The following is a 15,915-nucleotide window of genomic DNA, read 5'->3' as shown; positions in this document are numbered from 1 at the left end:
ATATAGAAAAATTATTCTATGTCTGTTTTTGATCCAATCCAAGGCAACCTAATCTTCTGAAAACAGTTAAGTTGGTAAGTGAGTCGTATGCCTTGAGATTAGACTTACTCGTTTTTCATTAAAATCTGAAAGCAGTCCAATCACACACGATCACGTCTCCCGGAGCTACTCGTGCCAAACAGAAGATGATGAGGTTGTCAACATTGAATCATAATAATAGGTATAACTTAGCCCTTGGACTTGAATTTGAACTTATGACATCGGGACTGACTGTTAACTAATTTGACTGGTGTAAGTGGTTTGAAACATGAGAGTAAGATCATAATTTGTTCCATATGCTAACCCAATACCGGAACAAGTGTTGTAACTTTTGATTTTGTTGAGGTGTGTTAGGGAGTGGCTAAAATTCTTGTTTTTAATGTTATATATCTTTGTGGGTTTAATGCCAAGTTATCTCAAGGCACGACATATATATTCTCAACTATGCTGCAAAAATAAGGTTAATTGGGTTAGATCTCTTTCAAGCTTGTCTTGGTTATTTCATCAGTCTTCAAAAGTTTGTGCGTTTGATTTTTGCTCGCTTCTTTTCTTCCTCCCAATTTGTACTTTTGTTTTTTTCTTTCTTGGGGACAATAAAGGTTTAAGCTTGGGGAGATTTGTTAGGTGCATTTTAGGCACCTATTTTGCAGCTTTATTCCACACCATTGCATTGCATTTAGGCTTAACTCCATGCATTTTACATGTTTTCGGGATATTCCATGATTTTATTTCACTCGCACACTTTTATGATATTTCAGGGACTCTTGGATGTGGGATCTCACTTAGGGAGGTAACTAGAAGGTGCAGACAAGATTCCACGACTATGTAACAAGCACTAAACTGATTTCCATTGAATGAATTTAGTGTAAATCTTATTCGCATACTCTTACGCTCCCGAATCTGTGAGGAGTATTGAGTGTTGTTGGGAACATTAACATAAACCTTATTGCAACCTTTTGATTTTTATCTAAGAGTTTGTTTAGACTTAAATTAGGAGGTTAGGTTATTTTCAAAGAGCTTGTTTTGAATTGACAACTTGGTGAATGAGAAGTGTTAGAGCTTGTTAACACTTTCAAGTACCAACTTAGGTAGAATTGGATAAATATCATGTCATCTTGGAATCGCATTGCTAAGTCATCATACATAGAGTTGGAGTCCTCACATATCATGAATTTGTTTCATTTAATCGATCATTTACAATTGCTTTATTCTTTTTTTAAATCATTGCATATAAAACCCCCACTTTTGTGATCATATTTGCACCTTATGCAAAAAGGTATAAGAATTTGTTTCGTGTCTTTGTGGATCGAACCTGCTTACCTTGTATTACATTTTTAGTGCAAAGTAGAAGCGTTTGTGGAGTCATTTTGTACCAATTTATTTGTAGGGCTTGACACGCCTAACAAACATGCATGTCTAAAAAACACTAATATTTAAGTTGGTTTTAGTGTTATAAGCCCTTCTGGAGCATTTGGATATGACACTTGAGGAATTAAGTGCTTCTTGGTTAAGCCCATGCCATTATTATGCCTTTTGGACCTAAGACTTGAGATATAGATCTCTAGAGGGTCTCAAGGGATAAAGGTGGAAACTTTATCCATTTGGACAATAGAAATGATCAGATTTGGAAATTGGAACCTTTTGAGATTGGAGGATTTGGCTTAACCCATTAATACACTTTGAACCTAGTGCCACGATGTGGCTTAGGTTGCCACGGTGTGGCGATTGGGGAAAACACATATGTTTTGTCGTGTAAGGGCCATGACGTTCGTGGCCAAGGGTGGCCACGACGCGGAGAGTCAACTTTGACTTTTAACTTGCGTTGACTTTTGGTCAAACCCTTAGTTTTAGAAGGAAAGCTAAGGGTGTACTCTGTATGTCTGTATAGGTGGTTTATAACACATGTATTCCCGACGGTAGGAGCAGTAGCAGTTGATAATCGTTTGTTAGTGAGTCTTATAATAGTGTTTGGCGGGTCGAAAGCACCAATGCCGACCCATTGATTACTGTTTATAGGATGCTAGTTGTTTGTGTGACTCTTGCATGTATTGTTTGTGTTTTATGTATACCGAGAGGGGCCTGATGCCATGCAAGGCCTAATGAATGTGTTGGGTGGGGCCCATCGCAAGTTATTGACAGATTTGTACCGGGTGGGGACCGATGAATGTCAGACGAGGCCTATTGTACGTATGGTATGTGGTATTTTGGGGAACTCACTAAGCTTTATGCTTATGGTTTAAGTTTACTTGCAGTTACTTCTGGTTTGAAGGGGAAGGGTTCGACCTGATCGCAACACATCCACCATCCACCCGTGTTCAATATTTTTATGATTTTGGGATTGTACTCTGATAAATACTTTCACATTAACATACTTTTGATAACTTGATATGAATACTTGATGGTGTTTGGTTGAATTAAAAACGAAATTTTTACTCTTGATTTTTGGTTGTTATAGACGCATGCGAGCTTTTGCTTACTATGTTCTAGTCACAAAAAAGGAAAATAATATTAGTCATCATTTTATCGTTTTGTCTGTATGTTTTCTAAGGGGACCAAACTTGCTACATACAAAAGTCTAGGGACCTAACCTACACACATGGAAGTATATAAAAGTTGAAAGGGTGGAAATTATTGTTGTTCAAATTTGAGGGGGTAAAAGTGATATTTTACAAATTAAAATGTGGAAAATGCCATTATACAAAGTAAATGGTAGAAAAAATATCGTTTTACAAAATAAGGGCGAGGAAATTACCAATGTACGAAATTATAGGGACTAAATCTGCAAACATAATAAACTTTTGTGACCAAAATATGAAATAAGAAAGTAGCTTTGTGGCAAAAGTCTAAAAACCAAAACTACTGTGACAAAAGTTAAAAAGAAAAAACTTTACTATTCATACATAGGTTGGTTTTTGTGTTAATCTCTTTTAATATGACAAAAATCGGTACTCATAACCTGCATAGAAACATAAACAAAAGTTCTTTGTATGTAATCGATGATTTAATCAAAGTAACCCCGAATGAGATTAATGCAAATTGAACCAGTTTAAAGGGGCGATATACGTCAAACTACTTCATCTTTAGGATAAAAGCTCCAAAGAGTTAACAAATATTCACCAACGATTTCTCCTTTGCCATCGACCAAAAATTATTTTAAGATTTTTGTGATGGATTCACGTTCTTGTTGTTCAAGGATAATTCAACGACAATAAATGGCTCTTGTTGATGGGGTTGCTGATAAATGTATATGCTCGTTAGTAATCCATTTGTTGTAGTGTAGTTTGATACAAACAATATTTGAGATCCAAGAAACTTTATAGGAGATATCTTGGGATTCCGATTTAAAGATCATGAAAAATATGGCCTGCCACCGGTAATATGCCCATATCCGATGAAGGAAAACAAAATGACATGAGTTGTGATGAAACTAATCGTTTGATTATACGTTATGATTCTATTTGTGGTTGTGTTTCCCTTTTTGTGTGTGGTAGAAAAAGAAAAAAAACTATGATTTCATGTTGGGATGAAAAAAATAGAACCGGAAGATTCTTGCCGACCTTTGAATTATTAATTACACTATCGACTATCGATACAATTGCCAATTTCTTTTAAAATCTATAGATGTGTTAAAAAGAGTGATGGAATTATCAATTCCCTTATAAACAAAGGTGATTATTTTATTACAAGTATTTCAATATCCCAAAACTTTAATGGTTAAAGTGACTTGGTTTGTAAATTACAACGAGTTGATAATTGTTAGGACTTAGGACTATTAACTAAAGGACTAAAAGTGTATTTGTCAATAGTTCCGATCAAGAGAAAATTATTAAGAAATAAACCTTCTTCTTCCTCTTCTTCTTCATGGGCCTGGTCTCCCAAAAGTCGTACCGTCAACCTCCCATAATCTCACTCAACAACAGCGCACACATAGAAGAGAGTGTTCAACCAAATCCAATCCATTTCCCCTTTCGATTGACATCAAAATCCCTAAACCCCTCTTCCAATTTCGTATTCAGATCTGAATCTGCACATTTTCATTCGATTTAAGAACAAACTTTTACTGGGTGTGGTGATTCATGGCTTCCCCTGGAAACCAGAACCAACAACCAGGCGGAGGACCATTCGATGTTCAAAGATTCTTCAACCCTTCTTCTTCCCCACCACCAATCACAACAAACCCTAATACCACCTTCCAAAACCCTAACATCCCTTATCCTCCACCGTCCTCAGCCGCCTCGTATCCTCCACCCACCGTCAGCGGCGCGCTTTACTCATACTCTCCTCAAACCAACCCTCTTTACCACCCTCAATTCCATATCCCATCACCCCCTTTTCAACCGGACAACCCCATGCCTTCCTCTAACTTACAACACCAGCGATCCGTTCCTTATCCTACACCCCCTCTCCAACCCCCTAGCCCTAATAACAACCCTAACCCTAACCATGGTGCCCGATTGATGGCTCTTTTAAGCGCTCCGCCACCAACCACCATCGATACCTCGTCACAATCACCCATGCCTATGCCTCAACCTACTAATCCTATGCTTCCGTCATCGTTGGTTCCTACATTGCATTCTGGTTCCGGTCCATTGCGGATGCCTAGCAGTAAACTCCCAAAGGGTCGTCATTTGAGCGGTGATCGTGTTTTATATGATATAGATGTTAGGTTGCCGGGAGAGGTTCAACCTCAACTTGAGGTCACTCCCATTACTAAGTATGGGTCTGATCCTGGTCTCGTCGTGGGTCGTCAGATTGCTGTTAACAAGACCTATATATGTTATGGTTTGAAACTGGGAGCAATCAGGGTTCTTAATATAAACACCGCTTTAAGATCACTGCTTAAAGGTCTTGCTCAGGTTTGTTACTCTCTTTTCTAGTTTAGTATAATCCTACTTCCAATATGTTCATTGATCCAATTAAACAATCTGTCCTTCTCAGAGGGTTACAGATATGGTTTTCTTCGCCGAGGATGTTCATCTTCTAGCTAGGTAAGAACTTTCTTAATGCGCATAACTTCTTTTGTTCTATGTTTGGGTTATAACAAGACTATCTTATCCAGTGCTAGTATAGATGGACGTGTTTATGTGTGGAAGATTACAGAGGGCACAGATGAAGAGGATAAGCCACAGATCACCGGGAAGATAGTTGTTGCCATTCAGATTGTAGGAGAAGGTGAATCTGTTCATCCCAGAGTTTGTTGGCACTGTCACAAACAAGTAAATCCTTTTCCCATCTTGCTTATGTGCTTTCACAGATTACAAAAAACTTAACTTGATGCATGATTTCATGTGTTGCAGGAAGTTCTTGTTGTAGGAATTGGAAAACGTGTGTTGCGAATTGATACTACAAAGGTCGGGAGAGGTGAAGTGTACTCTGCAGAAGAACCTCTCAAATGCCCTGTTGATAAATTGATTAATGGAGTTCAGTTTGTTGGTAGTCATGATGGAGAAGTGACTGATTTATCAATGTGTCAATGGATGACTACCCGTTTGGTTTCTGCTTCAGTAGATGGAACTGTTAGTTAACATCTCAACATTCATTTTCATAATTTCATTCCCTTGACATATACATATTACATAATCACAACTAAACAAGTCATTTTTCTTTAAAATTTTGTTAAACAGATAAAGATTTGGGATGATCGCAAGTCCTCTCCAATTGCAGTTTTGAGGCCTCATGATGGTCTACCTGTCAACTCTGTCACATTCTTAACTGCTCCTCAACGCCCAGATCACATCATACTTATCACAGGGGTAATAATTTCTGACCAAAGTTTCAAACTTTTTCCTTTTCTTTGACATGTTTTATTCATTCTGATATCTGGATACAATCACAGGGTCCATTGAATCGAGAAATAAAAATATGGGCTTCTGACAGTGAAGAAGGATGGTTGCTTCCAAGTGATGCTGACTCATGGCATTGTTCACAGACATTGGAATTGAAGAGTTCATCCGAGGCTAGAGTTGAAAATGCATTCTTTAATCAAGTGGTTGCATTATCTCAAGCAGGACTTCTCTTACTAGCAAATGCAAAGAAAAATGCTATTTATGTTGTCCACTTGGAATATGGTCTCAATCCAGAAGCTACTCACATGGATTACATTGCAGAGTTTACAGTAACAATGCCAATATTAAGCTTCACAGGTACTAGTGATTTGTTACCTCATGGAGAACAAATTGTTCAGGTTTACTGTGTCCAAACACAAGCCATTCAGCAATATGCTTTGGACATGTCTCAATGCTTACCCCCTCCAGTCGATAGTGTTGCTGCTTCTGTTGCATATGAGAGATCAGATTCAACTGTTTCACGTGATGCAATTGCACCAAATGCTGAAGTGTTAACTGGTTTGGAAGCTTCAGCTTCTGGAAATAAGACTGAAATACCCCTCCCTGTTTCTGTATCAAACTCTGATGGGAGTTCTATTTTGAGACAACCCTCAACTTCTTCTTTACCTGAAGTTCCTCTTTCAGTTGAACCACCTCCTGTTGCATCAAGTCCTACTTTGTCAAGAAAACTTTCAGATTTGAAAAGTCCAGTCAGCATCCATGATGAGCCAAAAGTTATTGAATACTCAGTGGATGCTGCTCATTCAAACATATCTAATGACTCGATAATTGATGAAAGTAAAGATGGTGGGAAGTTTAAGCATCCAACTCATTTGGTAACTCCTGCTGAATTAATGGCGACATTGTCCTCTGAAATAAGTCATGTTTCTGAGCAAAAGAATGACGTGGATGCAAACATACAGGATGTGATTCTAAACCCTGATTCACAAAATGCTGAGGTGGAAGTCCAGGTTGTTGGTGAAACTGGAAAAAGTCAAAACCTTGAACCTGAGCTTCATGCTTTTGCTTCAGAGCAAATGGAGAAATCTTTTTCATCACAGGCATCAGATTTTCGGCGTGTGGAAACATACTTTGATAATCCTGGAGAAAGTCAAACAGTTGGTCAAGGTCAAACTTCAGGTGGACTTGAAGAAGTTGGTCAAGATGCAAAAATTGATCTTTCAGGACAAAGTGAGACAGTGATAGTGACACCTCCCCAAGTGACTTCATCTTCTGGAAAAGGAAAAAAACAAAAGGGAAAGAATGTTCAAGGATCAAACTCAAGTCCATTAAATGTTTATAATTCAACAGATTCTTCTAATGATCCAGGAATCAGTTCTTCAAGTGTTCCCTCTGTTGAAGCCATACTTTCACAACTTAATTCCATGCAAGAAACCATCACTCAGGTGTTACTCAACCAAAAGGAAATCCAAAAACAGACTCCAGGAATGGTGACATCATCAATCACAAAAGAAGGTAGAAAAATCGAGGCATCCATAGGAAAAAGCATGGAGAAAACTTATAAGACTAATTATGATGCTCTTTGGGTCAAAACACAAGAAGAGTTTGCAAAACAGGAAAAGTCAAACCGAGATCGAAGTCAACAAATCTCAGCTTTGGTTACAAATGGCTACAAGGAGTTACTTGTAACATGGGAGAAAATGTTGAAGAAAGAAACATCTGCACTTGTGACAGCTGTTGTTCGTGCAGTTTCTCCAGTTATTGAGAAAACAGTCGCTTCAGCCATCACAGAGGCTTTTCAGGTGACAGACATTAAAGGTTTTTCTTTTTTAAAACATTTCAAATTATAGAAATCTGATTAAAAAAACTTCAACTTTCAGAGAGGCGTTGCTGATAAATCTGTAAACCAACTTGAGAAATCTGTTAATTCTAAACTTGAAGCTACTGTTGCAAGACAAATCCAAACTCAGTTTCAAACTTCTGGCAAACAAGCATTACAGGTATGACTTATGAGAGCTAATTTGTTGTTGATATAGTTTTAAAGATATTAAAATAGATCTTTTTTTTTTCTTTTCTTATATTACAGGAAGCACTTAAGTCAAGTATGGAGGGTTCTGTAGTCCCTGCTTTTGAGATGTCTTGCAAGGCGATGTTTGATCAAGTTGATGCATCTTTTCAAAAGGGAATGCTGGAACACACAGCTGCAGCTCTTCAGCAAACTGAGTCAACTCATTCTCCTTTAGCACTTGCCTTGAGGGTAAAAACTAAAAACTTAAAAGTCATGAACTTTCTTTTTTGTTCTTTCTGTAATCGTTATTTACTATTTTACCCTTTTGATTGTTGACAGGACGCGATAAATTCAGCATCCTCCATGACTCAAACATTAAGTGGTGAACTGGCTGATGGTCAAAGGAAGTTGGTAGCTCTTGCACTTGCAGGGGCAAATTCGGAATCAGTGAATCCTTTGATCTCCCAAATCAGCAATGGACCTTTAGGCAGTTTCCATGATAAGGTTAGTTTTAGTTTACCTCTTTTGTTATCTTTTTAAATTGTTTATATATATATGTATATAATATCTGAATTATTCAATAATACAAAAAATAGATGGAAGCACCATTGGATCCAACAAAAGAGCTTTCTAGATTGGTATATGAACACAAATATGAGGAGGCTTTCACTTCTGCTCTTCAAAGAAGTGATGTTTGGATTGTGTCATGGTTATGCACTCAGGTATATCATATATGTTTAATTATATCTGAAAAATGATTTTTCTAATATTTGATTGTTGGGAATTACTACCAGGTTGACTTACAGGGGTTATTAGCAAGGAATCCTTTGCCATTGAGTCAAGGGGTACTTTTGTCATTGGTGCAACAGTTGGCATGTGATATTGGGAATGAGACATCAAAGAAACTTGCATGGATGATGGATGTGGTTGTAGCCATAAAGCCATCAGATGGGATGATAGCAATGCATGTTAGACCAATATTTGAACAAGTTTGCTCCATTTTAAACCATCAACTAAGTCTCCCCACAACTTCAGTTTCAGAGCTTTCAAGCATACGTGTTGTTGTCAGGCTTATCAACTCCACACTCAGGACCCTGTAAGTAAAATTCCATTTATATATTCGTACAAAGTTTTAGAATTTTGTAATGAAATGGGTTGTTTTCTTCTTCTTTCTATATTATGGATGGATGTTTGTTTGTTTGTTTGTTTTAGGTTGTGTTGATGCAAAATTTGTACATTTGTTTTTTTATGTAATGAATCTTTATTGTAGAGGTTGTTTGTACTTTGTATGTGGTGGTGTTTTATTCAATCCAAAGTTTTGAGAAATCTTATTCTTTTGTTTGTTTTATGGTGTTTTGGGGTTTAATAACTTAGTGTTCTTTAACAAAAGTTGAAAATTGTTAAGTTTGGTTTAAGCTTTTTAATGATTACAATGATAGTAGTCTAAAAGTCTATGTTTAGCTAGCATTAACAAAATTAAGGAAAAATCTTAATCCTGTAAAACATGATTTGTGTTTATGTTTTGGAACATTTGTCTAACTTTTCTTTTTTACAAAAAGTTGCTTCTTAAATTTGTTTTGTTGTAAGTAGACATCTCCACAGAAAAATGTCATGAGTGCTGTGTTTTAAATTTAAGAAAAAATAATGTAGATGTTTAAAATAGTAAATGTAGTTTTATAATGAGATTCTCAAGTTTAATATAAAATTGACTATCCTATTTTCTGATAAATAGGTAATAAGTTCAAACTACAAGAAAAATAAATGTATACCATTTTTTTTGCAAGGACATGATTATGAATAAATTGACTATCCTATTATGAATTTTTCATATATAATTCAAACAAAATTTTATTTTTATTTACAAGAGATAATAACTTAAAATGATAACATATTTTTTTGATTTGTACACGTTTAGTCACTAATTTTTTTATTTATATTTGCCCATTTAACTTGTTTTTTTGTCCGTATTTTACATTTATGACCGATTGGTGTGAGTTTTGCCGGTTTCCGACGGTCTTTGCATCTTTGGCGAGACTTTGGGCATCTTCTCTGGCGAGTCTCCGAAAATATCATAACATATACACAACTAAAGTTTCGATTTTCAGATGAAAAACTCAAAAACACACACATATCACACTAGAGTTCGATTTTCAAATAAAAACACAAGAACACACACATATACACACATCAAATCTAGGTATTTGAAATTGATCGAGCATCTTGTTCTTGTTTGAATTTTGAAAGCATGTGTGAGTTCTTGAACAAAAATCATGTGTGTTCTTCAACAAAAATCGATGTGTGTGTTCATCTTCTTTCCAGAAATCAAATGATCTTCAAGGTTTGTAGATCTTCATCGTGTTCCTCTTCTTTCCAGAAATCAAACGATTTCCAAAAGTGTTCGTGTGTATATGTTCATGCTCGAACATTTGTTCTAGGTTGGAGGTTGAAGACAATGAACATCATATCTGGAACAACACTCACCACCTTTCAATCCCTATCAAACACCATCAACTGAAAATCATAAACCCTAGAACTCAATTATAATGGTGGCTTGGAGGTTTAAGACGATGAACAATGATATGATGTATATGTATGTGTGTGTTCATCACAAATCTGATATATGTATTGGAGTTCTTGAGTTAATGAGAAAAAGAGAAGAAAGAGAGCGAATGAGAGAACAGAAACCTTGAACGTTGGAGTCTCGCCGGAGAAGATAACTGAAACCTCGCATGACCTGTCAAATACGTCGGAAACTAGCTAAACCTATGATTGCAGGTTATAAGGATGTTTTTTGAACAGTTCAAACAAATTCAATTGAAAAATATGGAAAAAAAACTCGTGATTAAATGTCTACAAATCAAAAAATAAGTTACACTTCTAAGTAATTATCTCTTACAACAATTATAAGTCAAGCACTTGCACATGTGTGTAGAAATGTTTATGAAAGTGATTATATAACATAATAACCAACTATAATAAAATAAGCTATATAAATTATTTTTTACAATGTTTTAGTTGTTTGAAATTGTAATATTTATTCTTCGAGTATTTAATAAATTTTGATAATTTAAAAGGACAAGAAAAAATTATTTTGTAGAGAAAACATAAAGCTATAGTGATATGAGAGTAGCCAAGCCATATTTCAAATTATAGAAGTGAAATCTTCAAAATTGAAGAGTTCTAATATTTTTGTCGAGTTTAAACAAAAGTCTCAAATTTTATTTTGTTAACAAAAAAGTTCCAATTACCGGATAAAAAAAATTCAAATCAGTCATTTTTTACAATAAATTATTTTTTACCCGGTTATCTCCAGAAAGGTCACATTATTTGCATAGTTTATGATAAGTCCCATTTTTTTTTTTTTTTTTTTTTTTATTTCGATTCTTTTACCTTTTCATTAAAAATCTGGAATTTTGTTGTTTGAATTTATGAATATGAATAAATGTCATTAAGCTCCATAAAACTATTGAGTAAAGTCTTTTATAACCAATTATTTGCCATAAAACAATGATGTTATCATTATTTTGAACTCATCATCGTCCATATAATTCATTTTCCATACAAATTTATGTTATAAGTATTATAAAATATTCAAATTATATGTTGAACACCTTAGTACAAATGTAACGTCCCGATTTCCATAGCAAAATTTTTATTTTTATTTATTCAGTTAAATCGGAGTTTACTTAAATTATGCAGAAAACATGACGTCAATGCGCGCGTGTACACTCAAGTCTTACCCTTCTCACGATCCGAAGAAGTACTCGAAAACATTTATAATCAACTGAGTAAACACAAAGCTTAGTGAGTTCCCCAAAATATCCTATATCAGAATACATACACATGCATACATACAACGACTCACGACCTTTCATAGATCCACCGATTGACTCACGGCCTTTCGTCGATCCACCAATAATATGTGTATTTAGACTTACGACCTACCTGACATTTTGTTATCAACATGCGGGTGTATAGGCTCTCGACCTGTCATCGTTCTACCGTCAACCCTTATTCTAACTGTAATGAATAACAACATTTGCACACATAGAGACTACACTTTCGGCTCTACTAGTGCAGGAACATAGAGACTATACTTTATACTATACTACTATACTAGCTTCAAGTACACAAACATAAAGCATATAAAGAATATACTTTCGACTCTACTCTACTAGCTCTTATATGCTAACATACATGGACATACATTGTAATACATAGTATACTGAGGTAACTCACCTGGATAGTTACTCTGGCGATTAACATTTATCTGAGCAATCCAACTGGCAAGCAACGCACCTAACAAGTATTAACCTATAATACTATAACTTATTAACCTCTATGACAATCTGGTGATAAAAATTAGATCATTCACTAATCCCAATGAACACTTCAAGATTTATCAAATAAGGAACAACTAGGTAAGATCATATCGGAAGTAGGGTCAGTTTGGTATACAAAGTATACTGTTTGTAAATCCCACTTTAAACACCTCACTAAATCTAGCCTGTACATCATTTTCAAAAGTATATCAACCCGTATTATGACTGGAATCACTGATAAATCTTATTTATACATTCATAATAACGCCGATGAAGATAAATATAAGTTACACTTAAAGCATAGTAAGTGCAACTTAACTTACAGAGATTTTTGGCAAAAAATCGGAAAGACGCGGGCAAAACTTTGACCCGAAAGGTTCTATTTTCCGGGATCTCTGATGCCTCAGAACCTTGCCAGAATGAAATTCCTCATAACCCCGAAAAATCTTGTAAATATCGGAACTAGAGAGAGAGAGAGAGAGAGAGAGAGAGAGAGAGAGAGAGAGAGAGAGAGAGAGAGATGTAAGAAGTTTGGTGTATGGAATGGATGGGGATTTGAGCACATATTTATAGGACATCAGTGGGCGCGGCGCGCCTCAGATCAAGGCACGTTGCACCTATCGCTAGCATGTCTGGTTTGGGTTGGTGCTACATGTTGTCGAACCGTTGGGCCACGTCACCATGTCCCCCGTCGTCTTCGACATTGCCACGTGTCCTCCTATCATGGTTCCATGTCGACTGGTCAGGTAGAGAGTCTGGATCTCATTTGGCCACGTGGCGCACTCCGGTGCTGCCATGTCATTACAACAAACATTTTCCTGAAATCTCAAAAGGTCATAACTTTCGCATACAAGCTCCGCTTTTGACATTCTTTATATCCCCAGAATCATCTCGACGTGCACTAAAACTTTCTTTTAGACCTCAAAAGCTAATTCTTACTATATTTTAAGTTCATATTTTTATAGAGATTAGACTGTTAAAGTCCATGCGAAAATCATAACTTTTTCATACGAATTCTATTCTGGACTGTCTATAAGGAATTCATTTTTATGAGATCTTCAACTCTCATTGACATTTTTTTGGCTAACAATCAACTGATCTAAATTTTGATTGTACTATGTTGCATCGAAACTTTGAAAAATCATAACCTCCTCAAACGAAGTCAGATTTAGGCGTTTTTTATATCTACGAAAATCGTATTGATGCCTATTACATGATTATGATGATTATTTTGGCTAAAATTAAATATATTTCTACTTAGGATTTTATAACCAAACGATTATATTAAATTCTACTGGGTGTTACAACAATCTTACCTAAAAGTAGTAAATGAAAACCAAGTGATATGTTCATATAAGAAACCATTGACTCATAGAGTTCAAAATGATGCTAACATCATTATTTTATCGCAAATGTTTACAAAAGACTTTAATCATTAGTTTTATGGAGCCCGATGACATTTATTTATATTCACATTTTCAAACAAGAAATTTCTAGATTATTAATGAAAGGGTAAAAGAGTTGAACTAAAAAAAATCGAGACTTTTTCATTAAATGTGCCAAATAACGAGATTTTTCAGGAGGTAACTAGGTAAAAAATAGTTTACCTGTAAAAAAGGCTGATTTGAAATTTTTATATGATAATCGGGACTTTTTTGGTAATAAATAAAATTTGGGACTTTTGCCTGAATTGGACCAAAATATTAGGACTTTTCTGGAGATTTCTTATATATAGGAGATGGTTCAATGAAAGACATGAACCCAAAAACCTAGAAAATCATAAAAATACATAGAAAAAATACTACAAGATATTTATTATTATTATTATTATTATTATTATTATTATTATTTACGTTAGAAACATAAAGATAACATACATATCTCTATATTCGTTGAAAAAAATTTGAAAAAAAATCATTTTTTGTTTTTAGTGAATATATATATATATATATATATATATATATATATATATATATATATATATATATATATGTGTGTGTGTGTGTGTGTGTGTGAGAGAGAGAGAGAGAGAGAGAGAGAGAGAGAGAGATTTTTACATTTCTAAAAGAAAAAAATAGATATCTCAAAATATTTTTTTCTAGCTATTTCTATTGATTTTCTAGGGTTTCAAGGGTTCATATGTTTTCTGTTAATCCCCTATGTGTGTGTGTGTGTGTGTGTATATATATATATATATATATATATATATATATATATATATCAAATCCCTCTTTCTCTCAGTTTTTGCTTGTTAAATAAAATTGTTTCTTTATTGGATTGGTTTTGATCGGATTGTTTCATTATCATAAAGAAAGGAGAGTGGCTCGGATATACCGTTTAGCCAAGCCTGAAAAATGGATTAAATATAAATGAGTTAAAAAATATTTTTTTAAAGACATGATCTCTATATGTAGGAGGGAACTGAAGTGACTCCTATTTCAAGTATTTGATCTCCTGTCTCAATAAACCATGGGTTGACATTGGTGCTTTCGACCTGTCAAACATAGTGAGGAAACTCACCTCAAACCGCTGACCATCAGATAAATGCTCGGACTGTTGATCCGGATAATCCCCACGCTAAAACATCAAATAAAACCCCAATTAAGAATTGGGCCATAAACTATAACTAGATATCTGATTCATTTGTCCAATTCACAGGATAAAAGACCATTTTAACCTTTTCTCACTTGGCACAATAAGTAAGGCCCAACCCAATGACTCCAAAAGCTCAATATGACCCAAATTCCTAAATGACACCTAAATCCCATTATGGGTCCAAATCCAAGAAGGCCCAAAGCCTAACAATGTCCTAAATTCAGAAAGACTAGTGGCCCAACAAGACCCAAAACCCTAGTAGTCCAAATACAGATCAAATTGCAGAAGTCAATGATAGCTGAGTACTCCCGACATACTCAGACTTAGGCCTAACGTAATCCCTCCTTGGCCAGTAAGCACAATGTACGAGCTGCGTACGTCCAACGTACGCCATAGTCACACCAACTCTCCATTAAGAGCTTAAACGGTTAAGACACTAGGCAAAATTCTCATATTTGATCCTAAATGATGTCTTAACACGTAAATTCGGCAAATTTACACCCTTTCATGGCTTAATGGGACCCAAGACTTAAAAAGAACCATAATAATAACCCTAACTCATGCATGGTCCAAAATAACTCATCAAGATTGCATTTTCAAGTACACCAAAGCTTCACCACCAACCTTCACTTCCTTCAAAGGATCCAAAAACACCACAAGATCACAAAAATGGCTCATAAACACTCAAATGAAGGCTAGATTTTCGTTCTTAGGGTTTGGAGAGGTGGAGGCTAGACATAAGAACCACCCAAAGCAACATAACTTGTTTAAGTAACGCTCAAACCCTAAAAATTAGGGTTTATCCTAGCCGAGCGTATACCCCGCGTACTCCCACATATGCCCATTGTATGTGGGTTTCCTCCGCAACCAGACTGCGACCCAGTACGCGCAGTGTACTCATAGCGTACGCCTAGCGTACTCGGCCACAGACTAAAACCACCAAACTTTCGAAGGCCATAACTTCTTCGTTCTAAGTCCGATTTCGACGTTCTTTATATCCATAGAAAGATGATGAGGAGCTCTACAATTCTATCTAATCTCTTTCTCCTTAAGCTTCCCGAGCTTAAATCCAAAATTCATAAAAGGCTCGTACTATCACTTTACGGTTATACCCTTGGGCTCCCAAAACACAGACCAAACTCTCGGATCACCTAATCTACATTAT

General features: G+C 35.6%; 1 protein-coding gene across 1 annotated transcript; it reads left to right on the top strand.

Moving 5' to 3' along the window:
• The first annotated feature begins 3,860 nt into the window (after positions 1-3,860).
• On the top strand, positions 3,861-9,159 carry LOC145074625 (enhancer of mRNA-decapping protein 4-like). Its single transcript, XM_079020973.1, has 11 exons — positions 3,861-4,895; positions 4,978-5,027; positions 5,099-5,255; positions 5,337-5,555; positions 5,664-5,792; positions 5,876-7,627; positions 7,706-7,825; positions 7,912-8,082; positions 8,173-8,337; positions 8,430-8,555; positions 8,628-9,159. The coding sequence occupies exons 1-11, from the start codon at positions 4,116-4,118 to the stop codon at positions 8,931-8,933; spliced, it is 3,975 nt and encodes a 1,324-aa protein (XP_078877099.1). The 5' UTR covers positions 3,861-4,115; the 3' UTR covers positions 8,934-9,159.
• Positions 9,160-15,915: the final 6,756 nt, after the last annotated feature.

The sequence above is a fragment of the Lactuca serriola genome, chromosome 9, assembly GCF_051521515.1.
Source record: "Lactuca serriola cultivar US96UC23 chromosome 9, Lser_US96UC23_V15, whole genome shotgun sequence".
Classification (NCBI taxonomy): Eukaryota; Viridiplantae; Streptophyta; class Magnoliopsida; order Asterales; family Asteraceae; genus Lactuca; species Lactuca serriola.
This window is presented reverse-complemented; position numbering and strand designations above follow the sequence as displayed.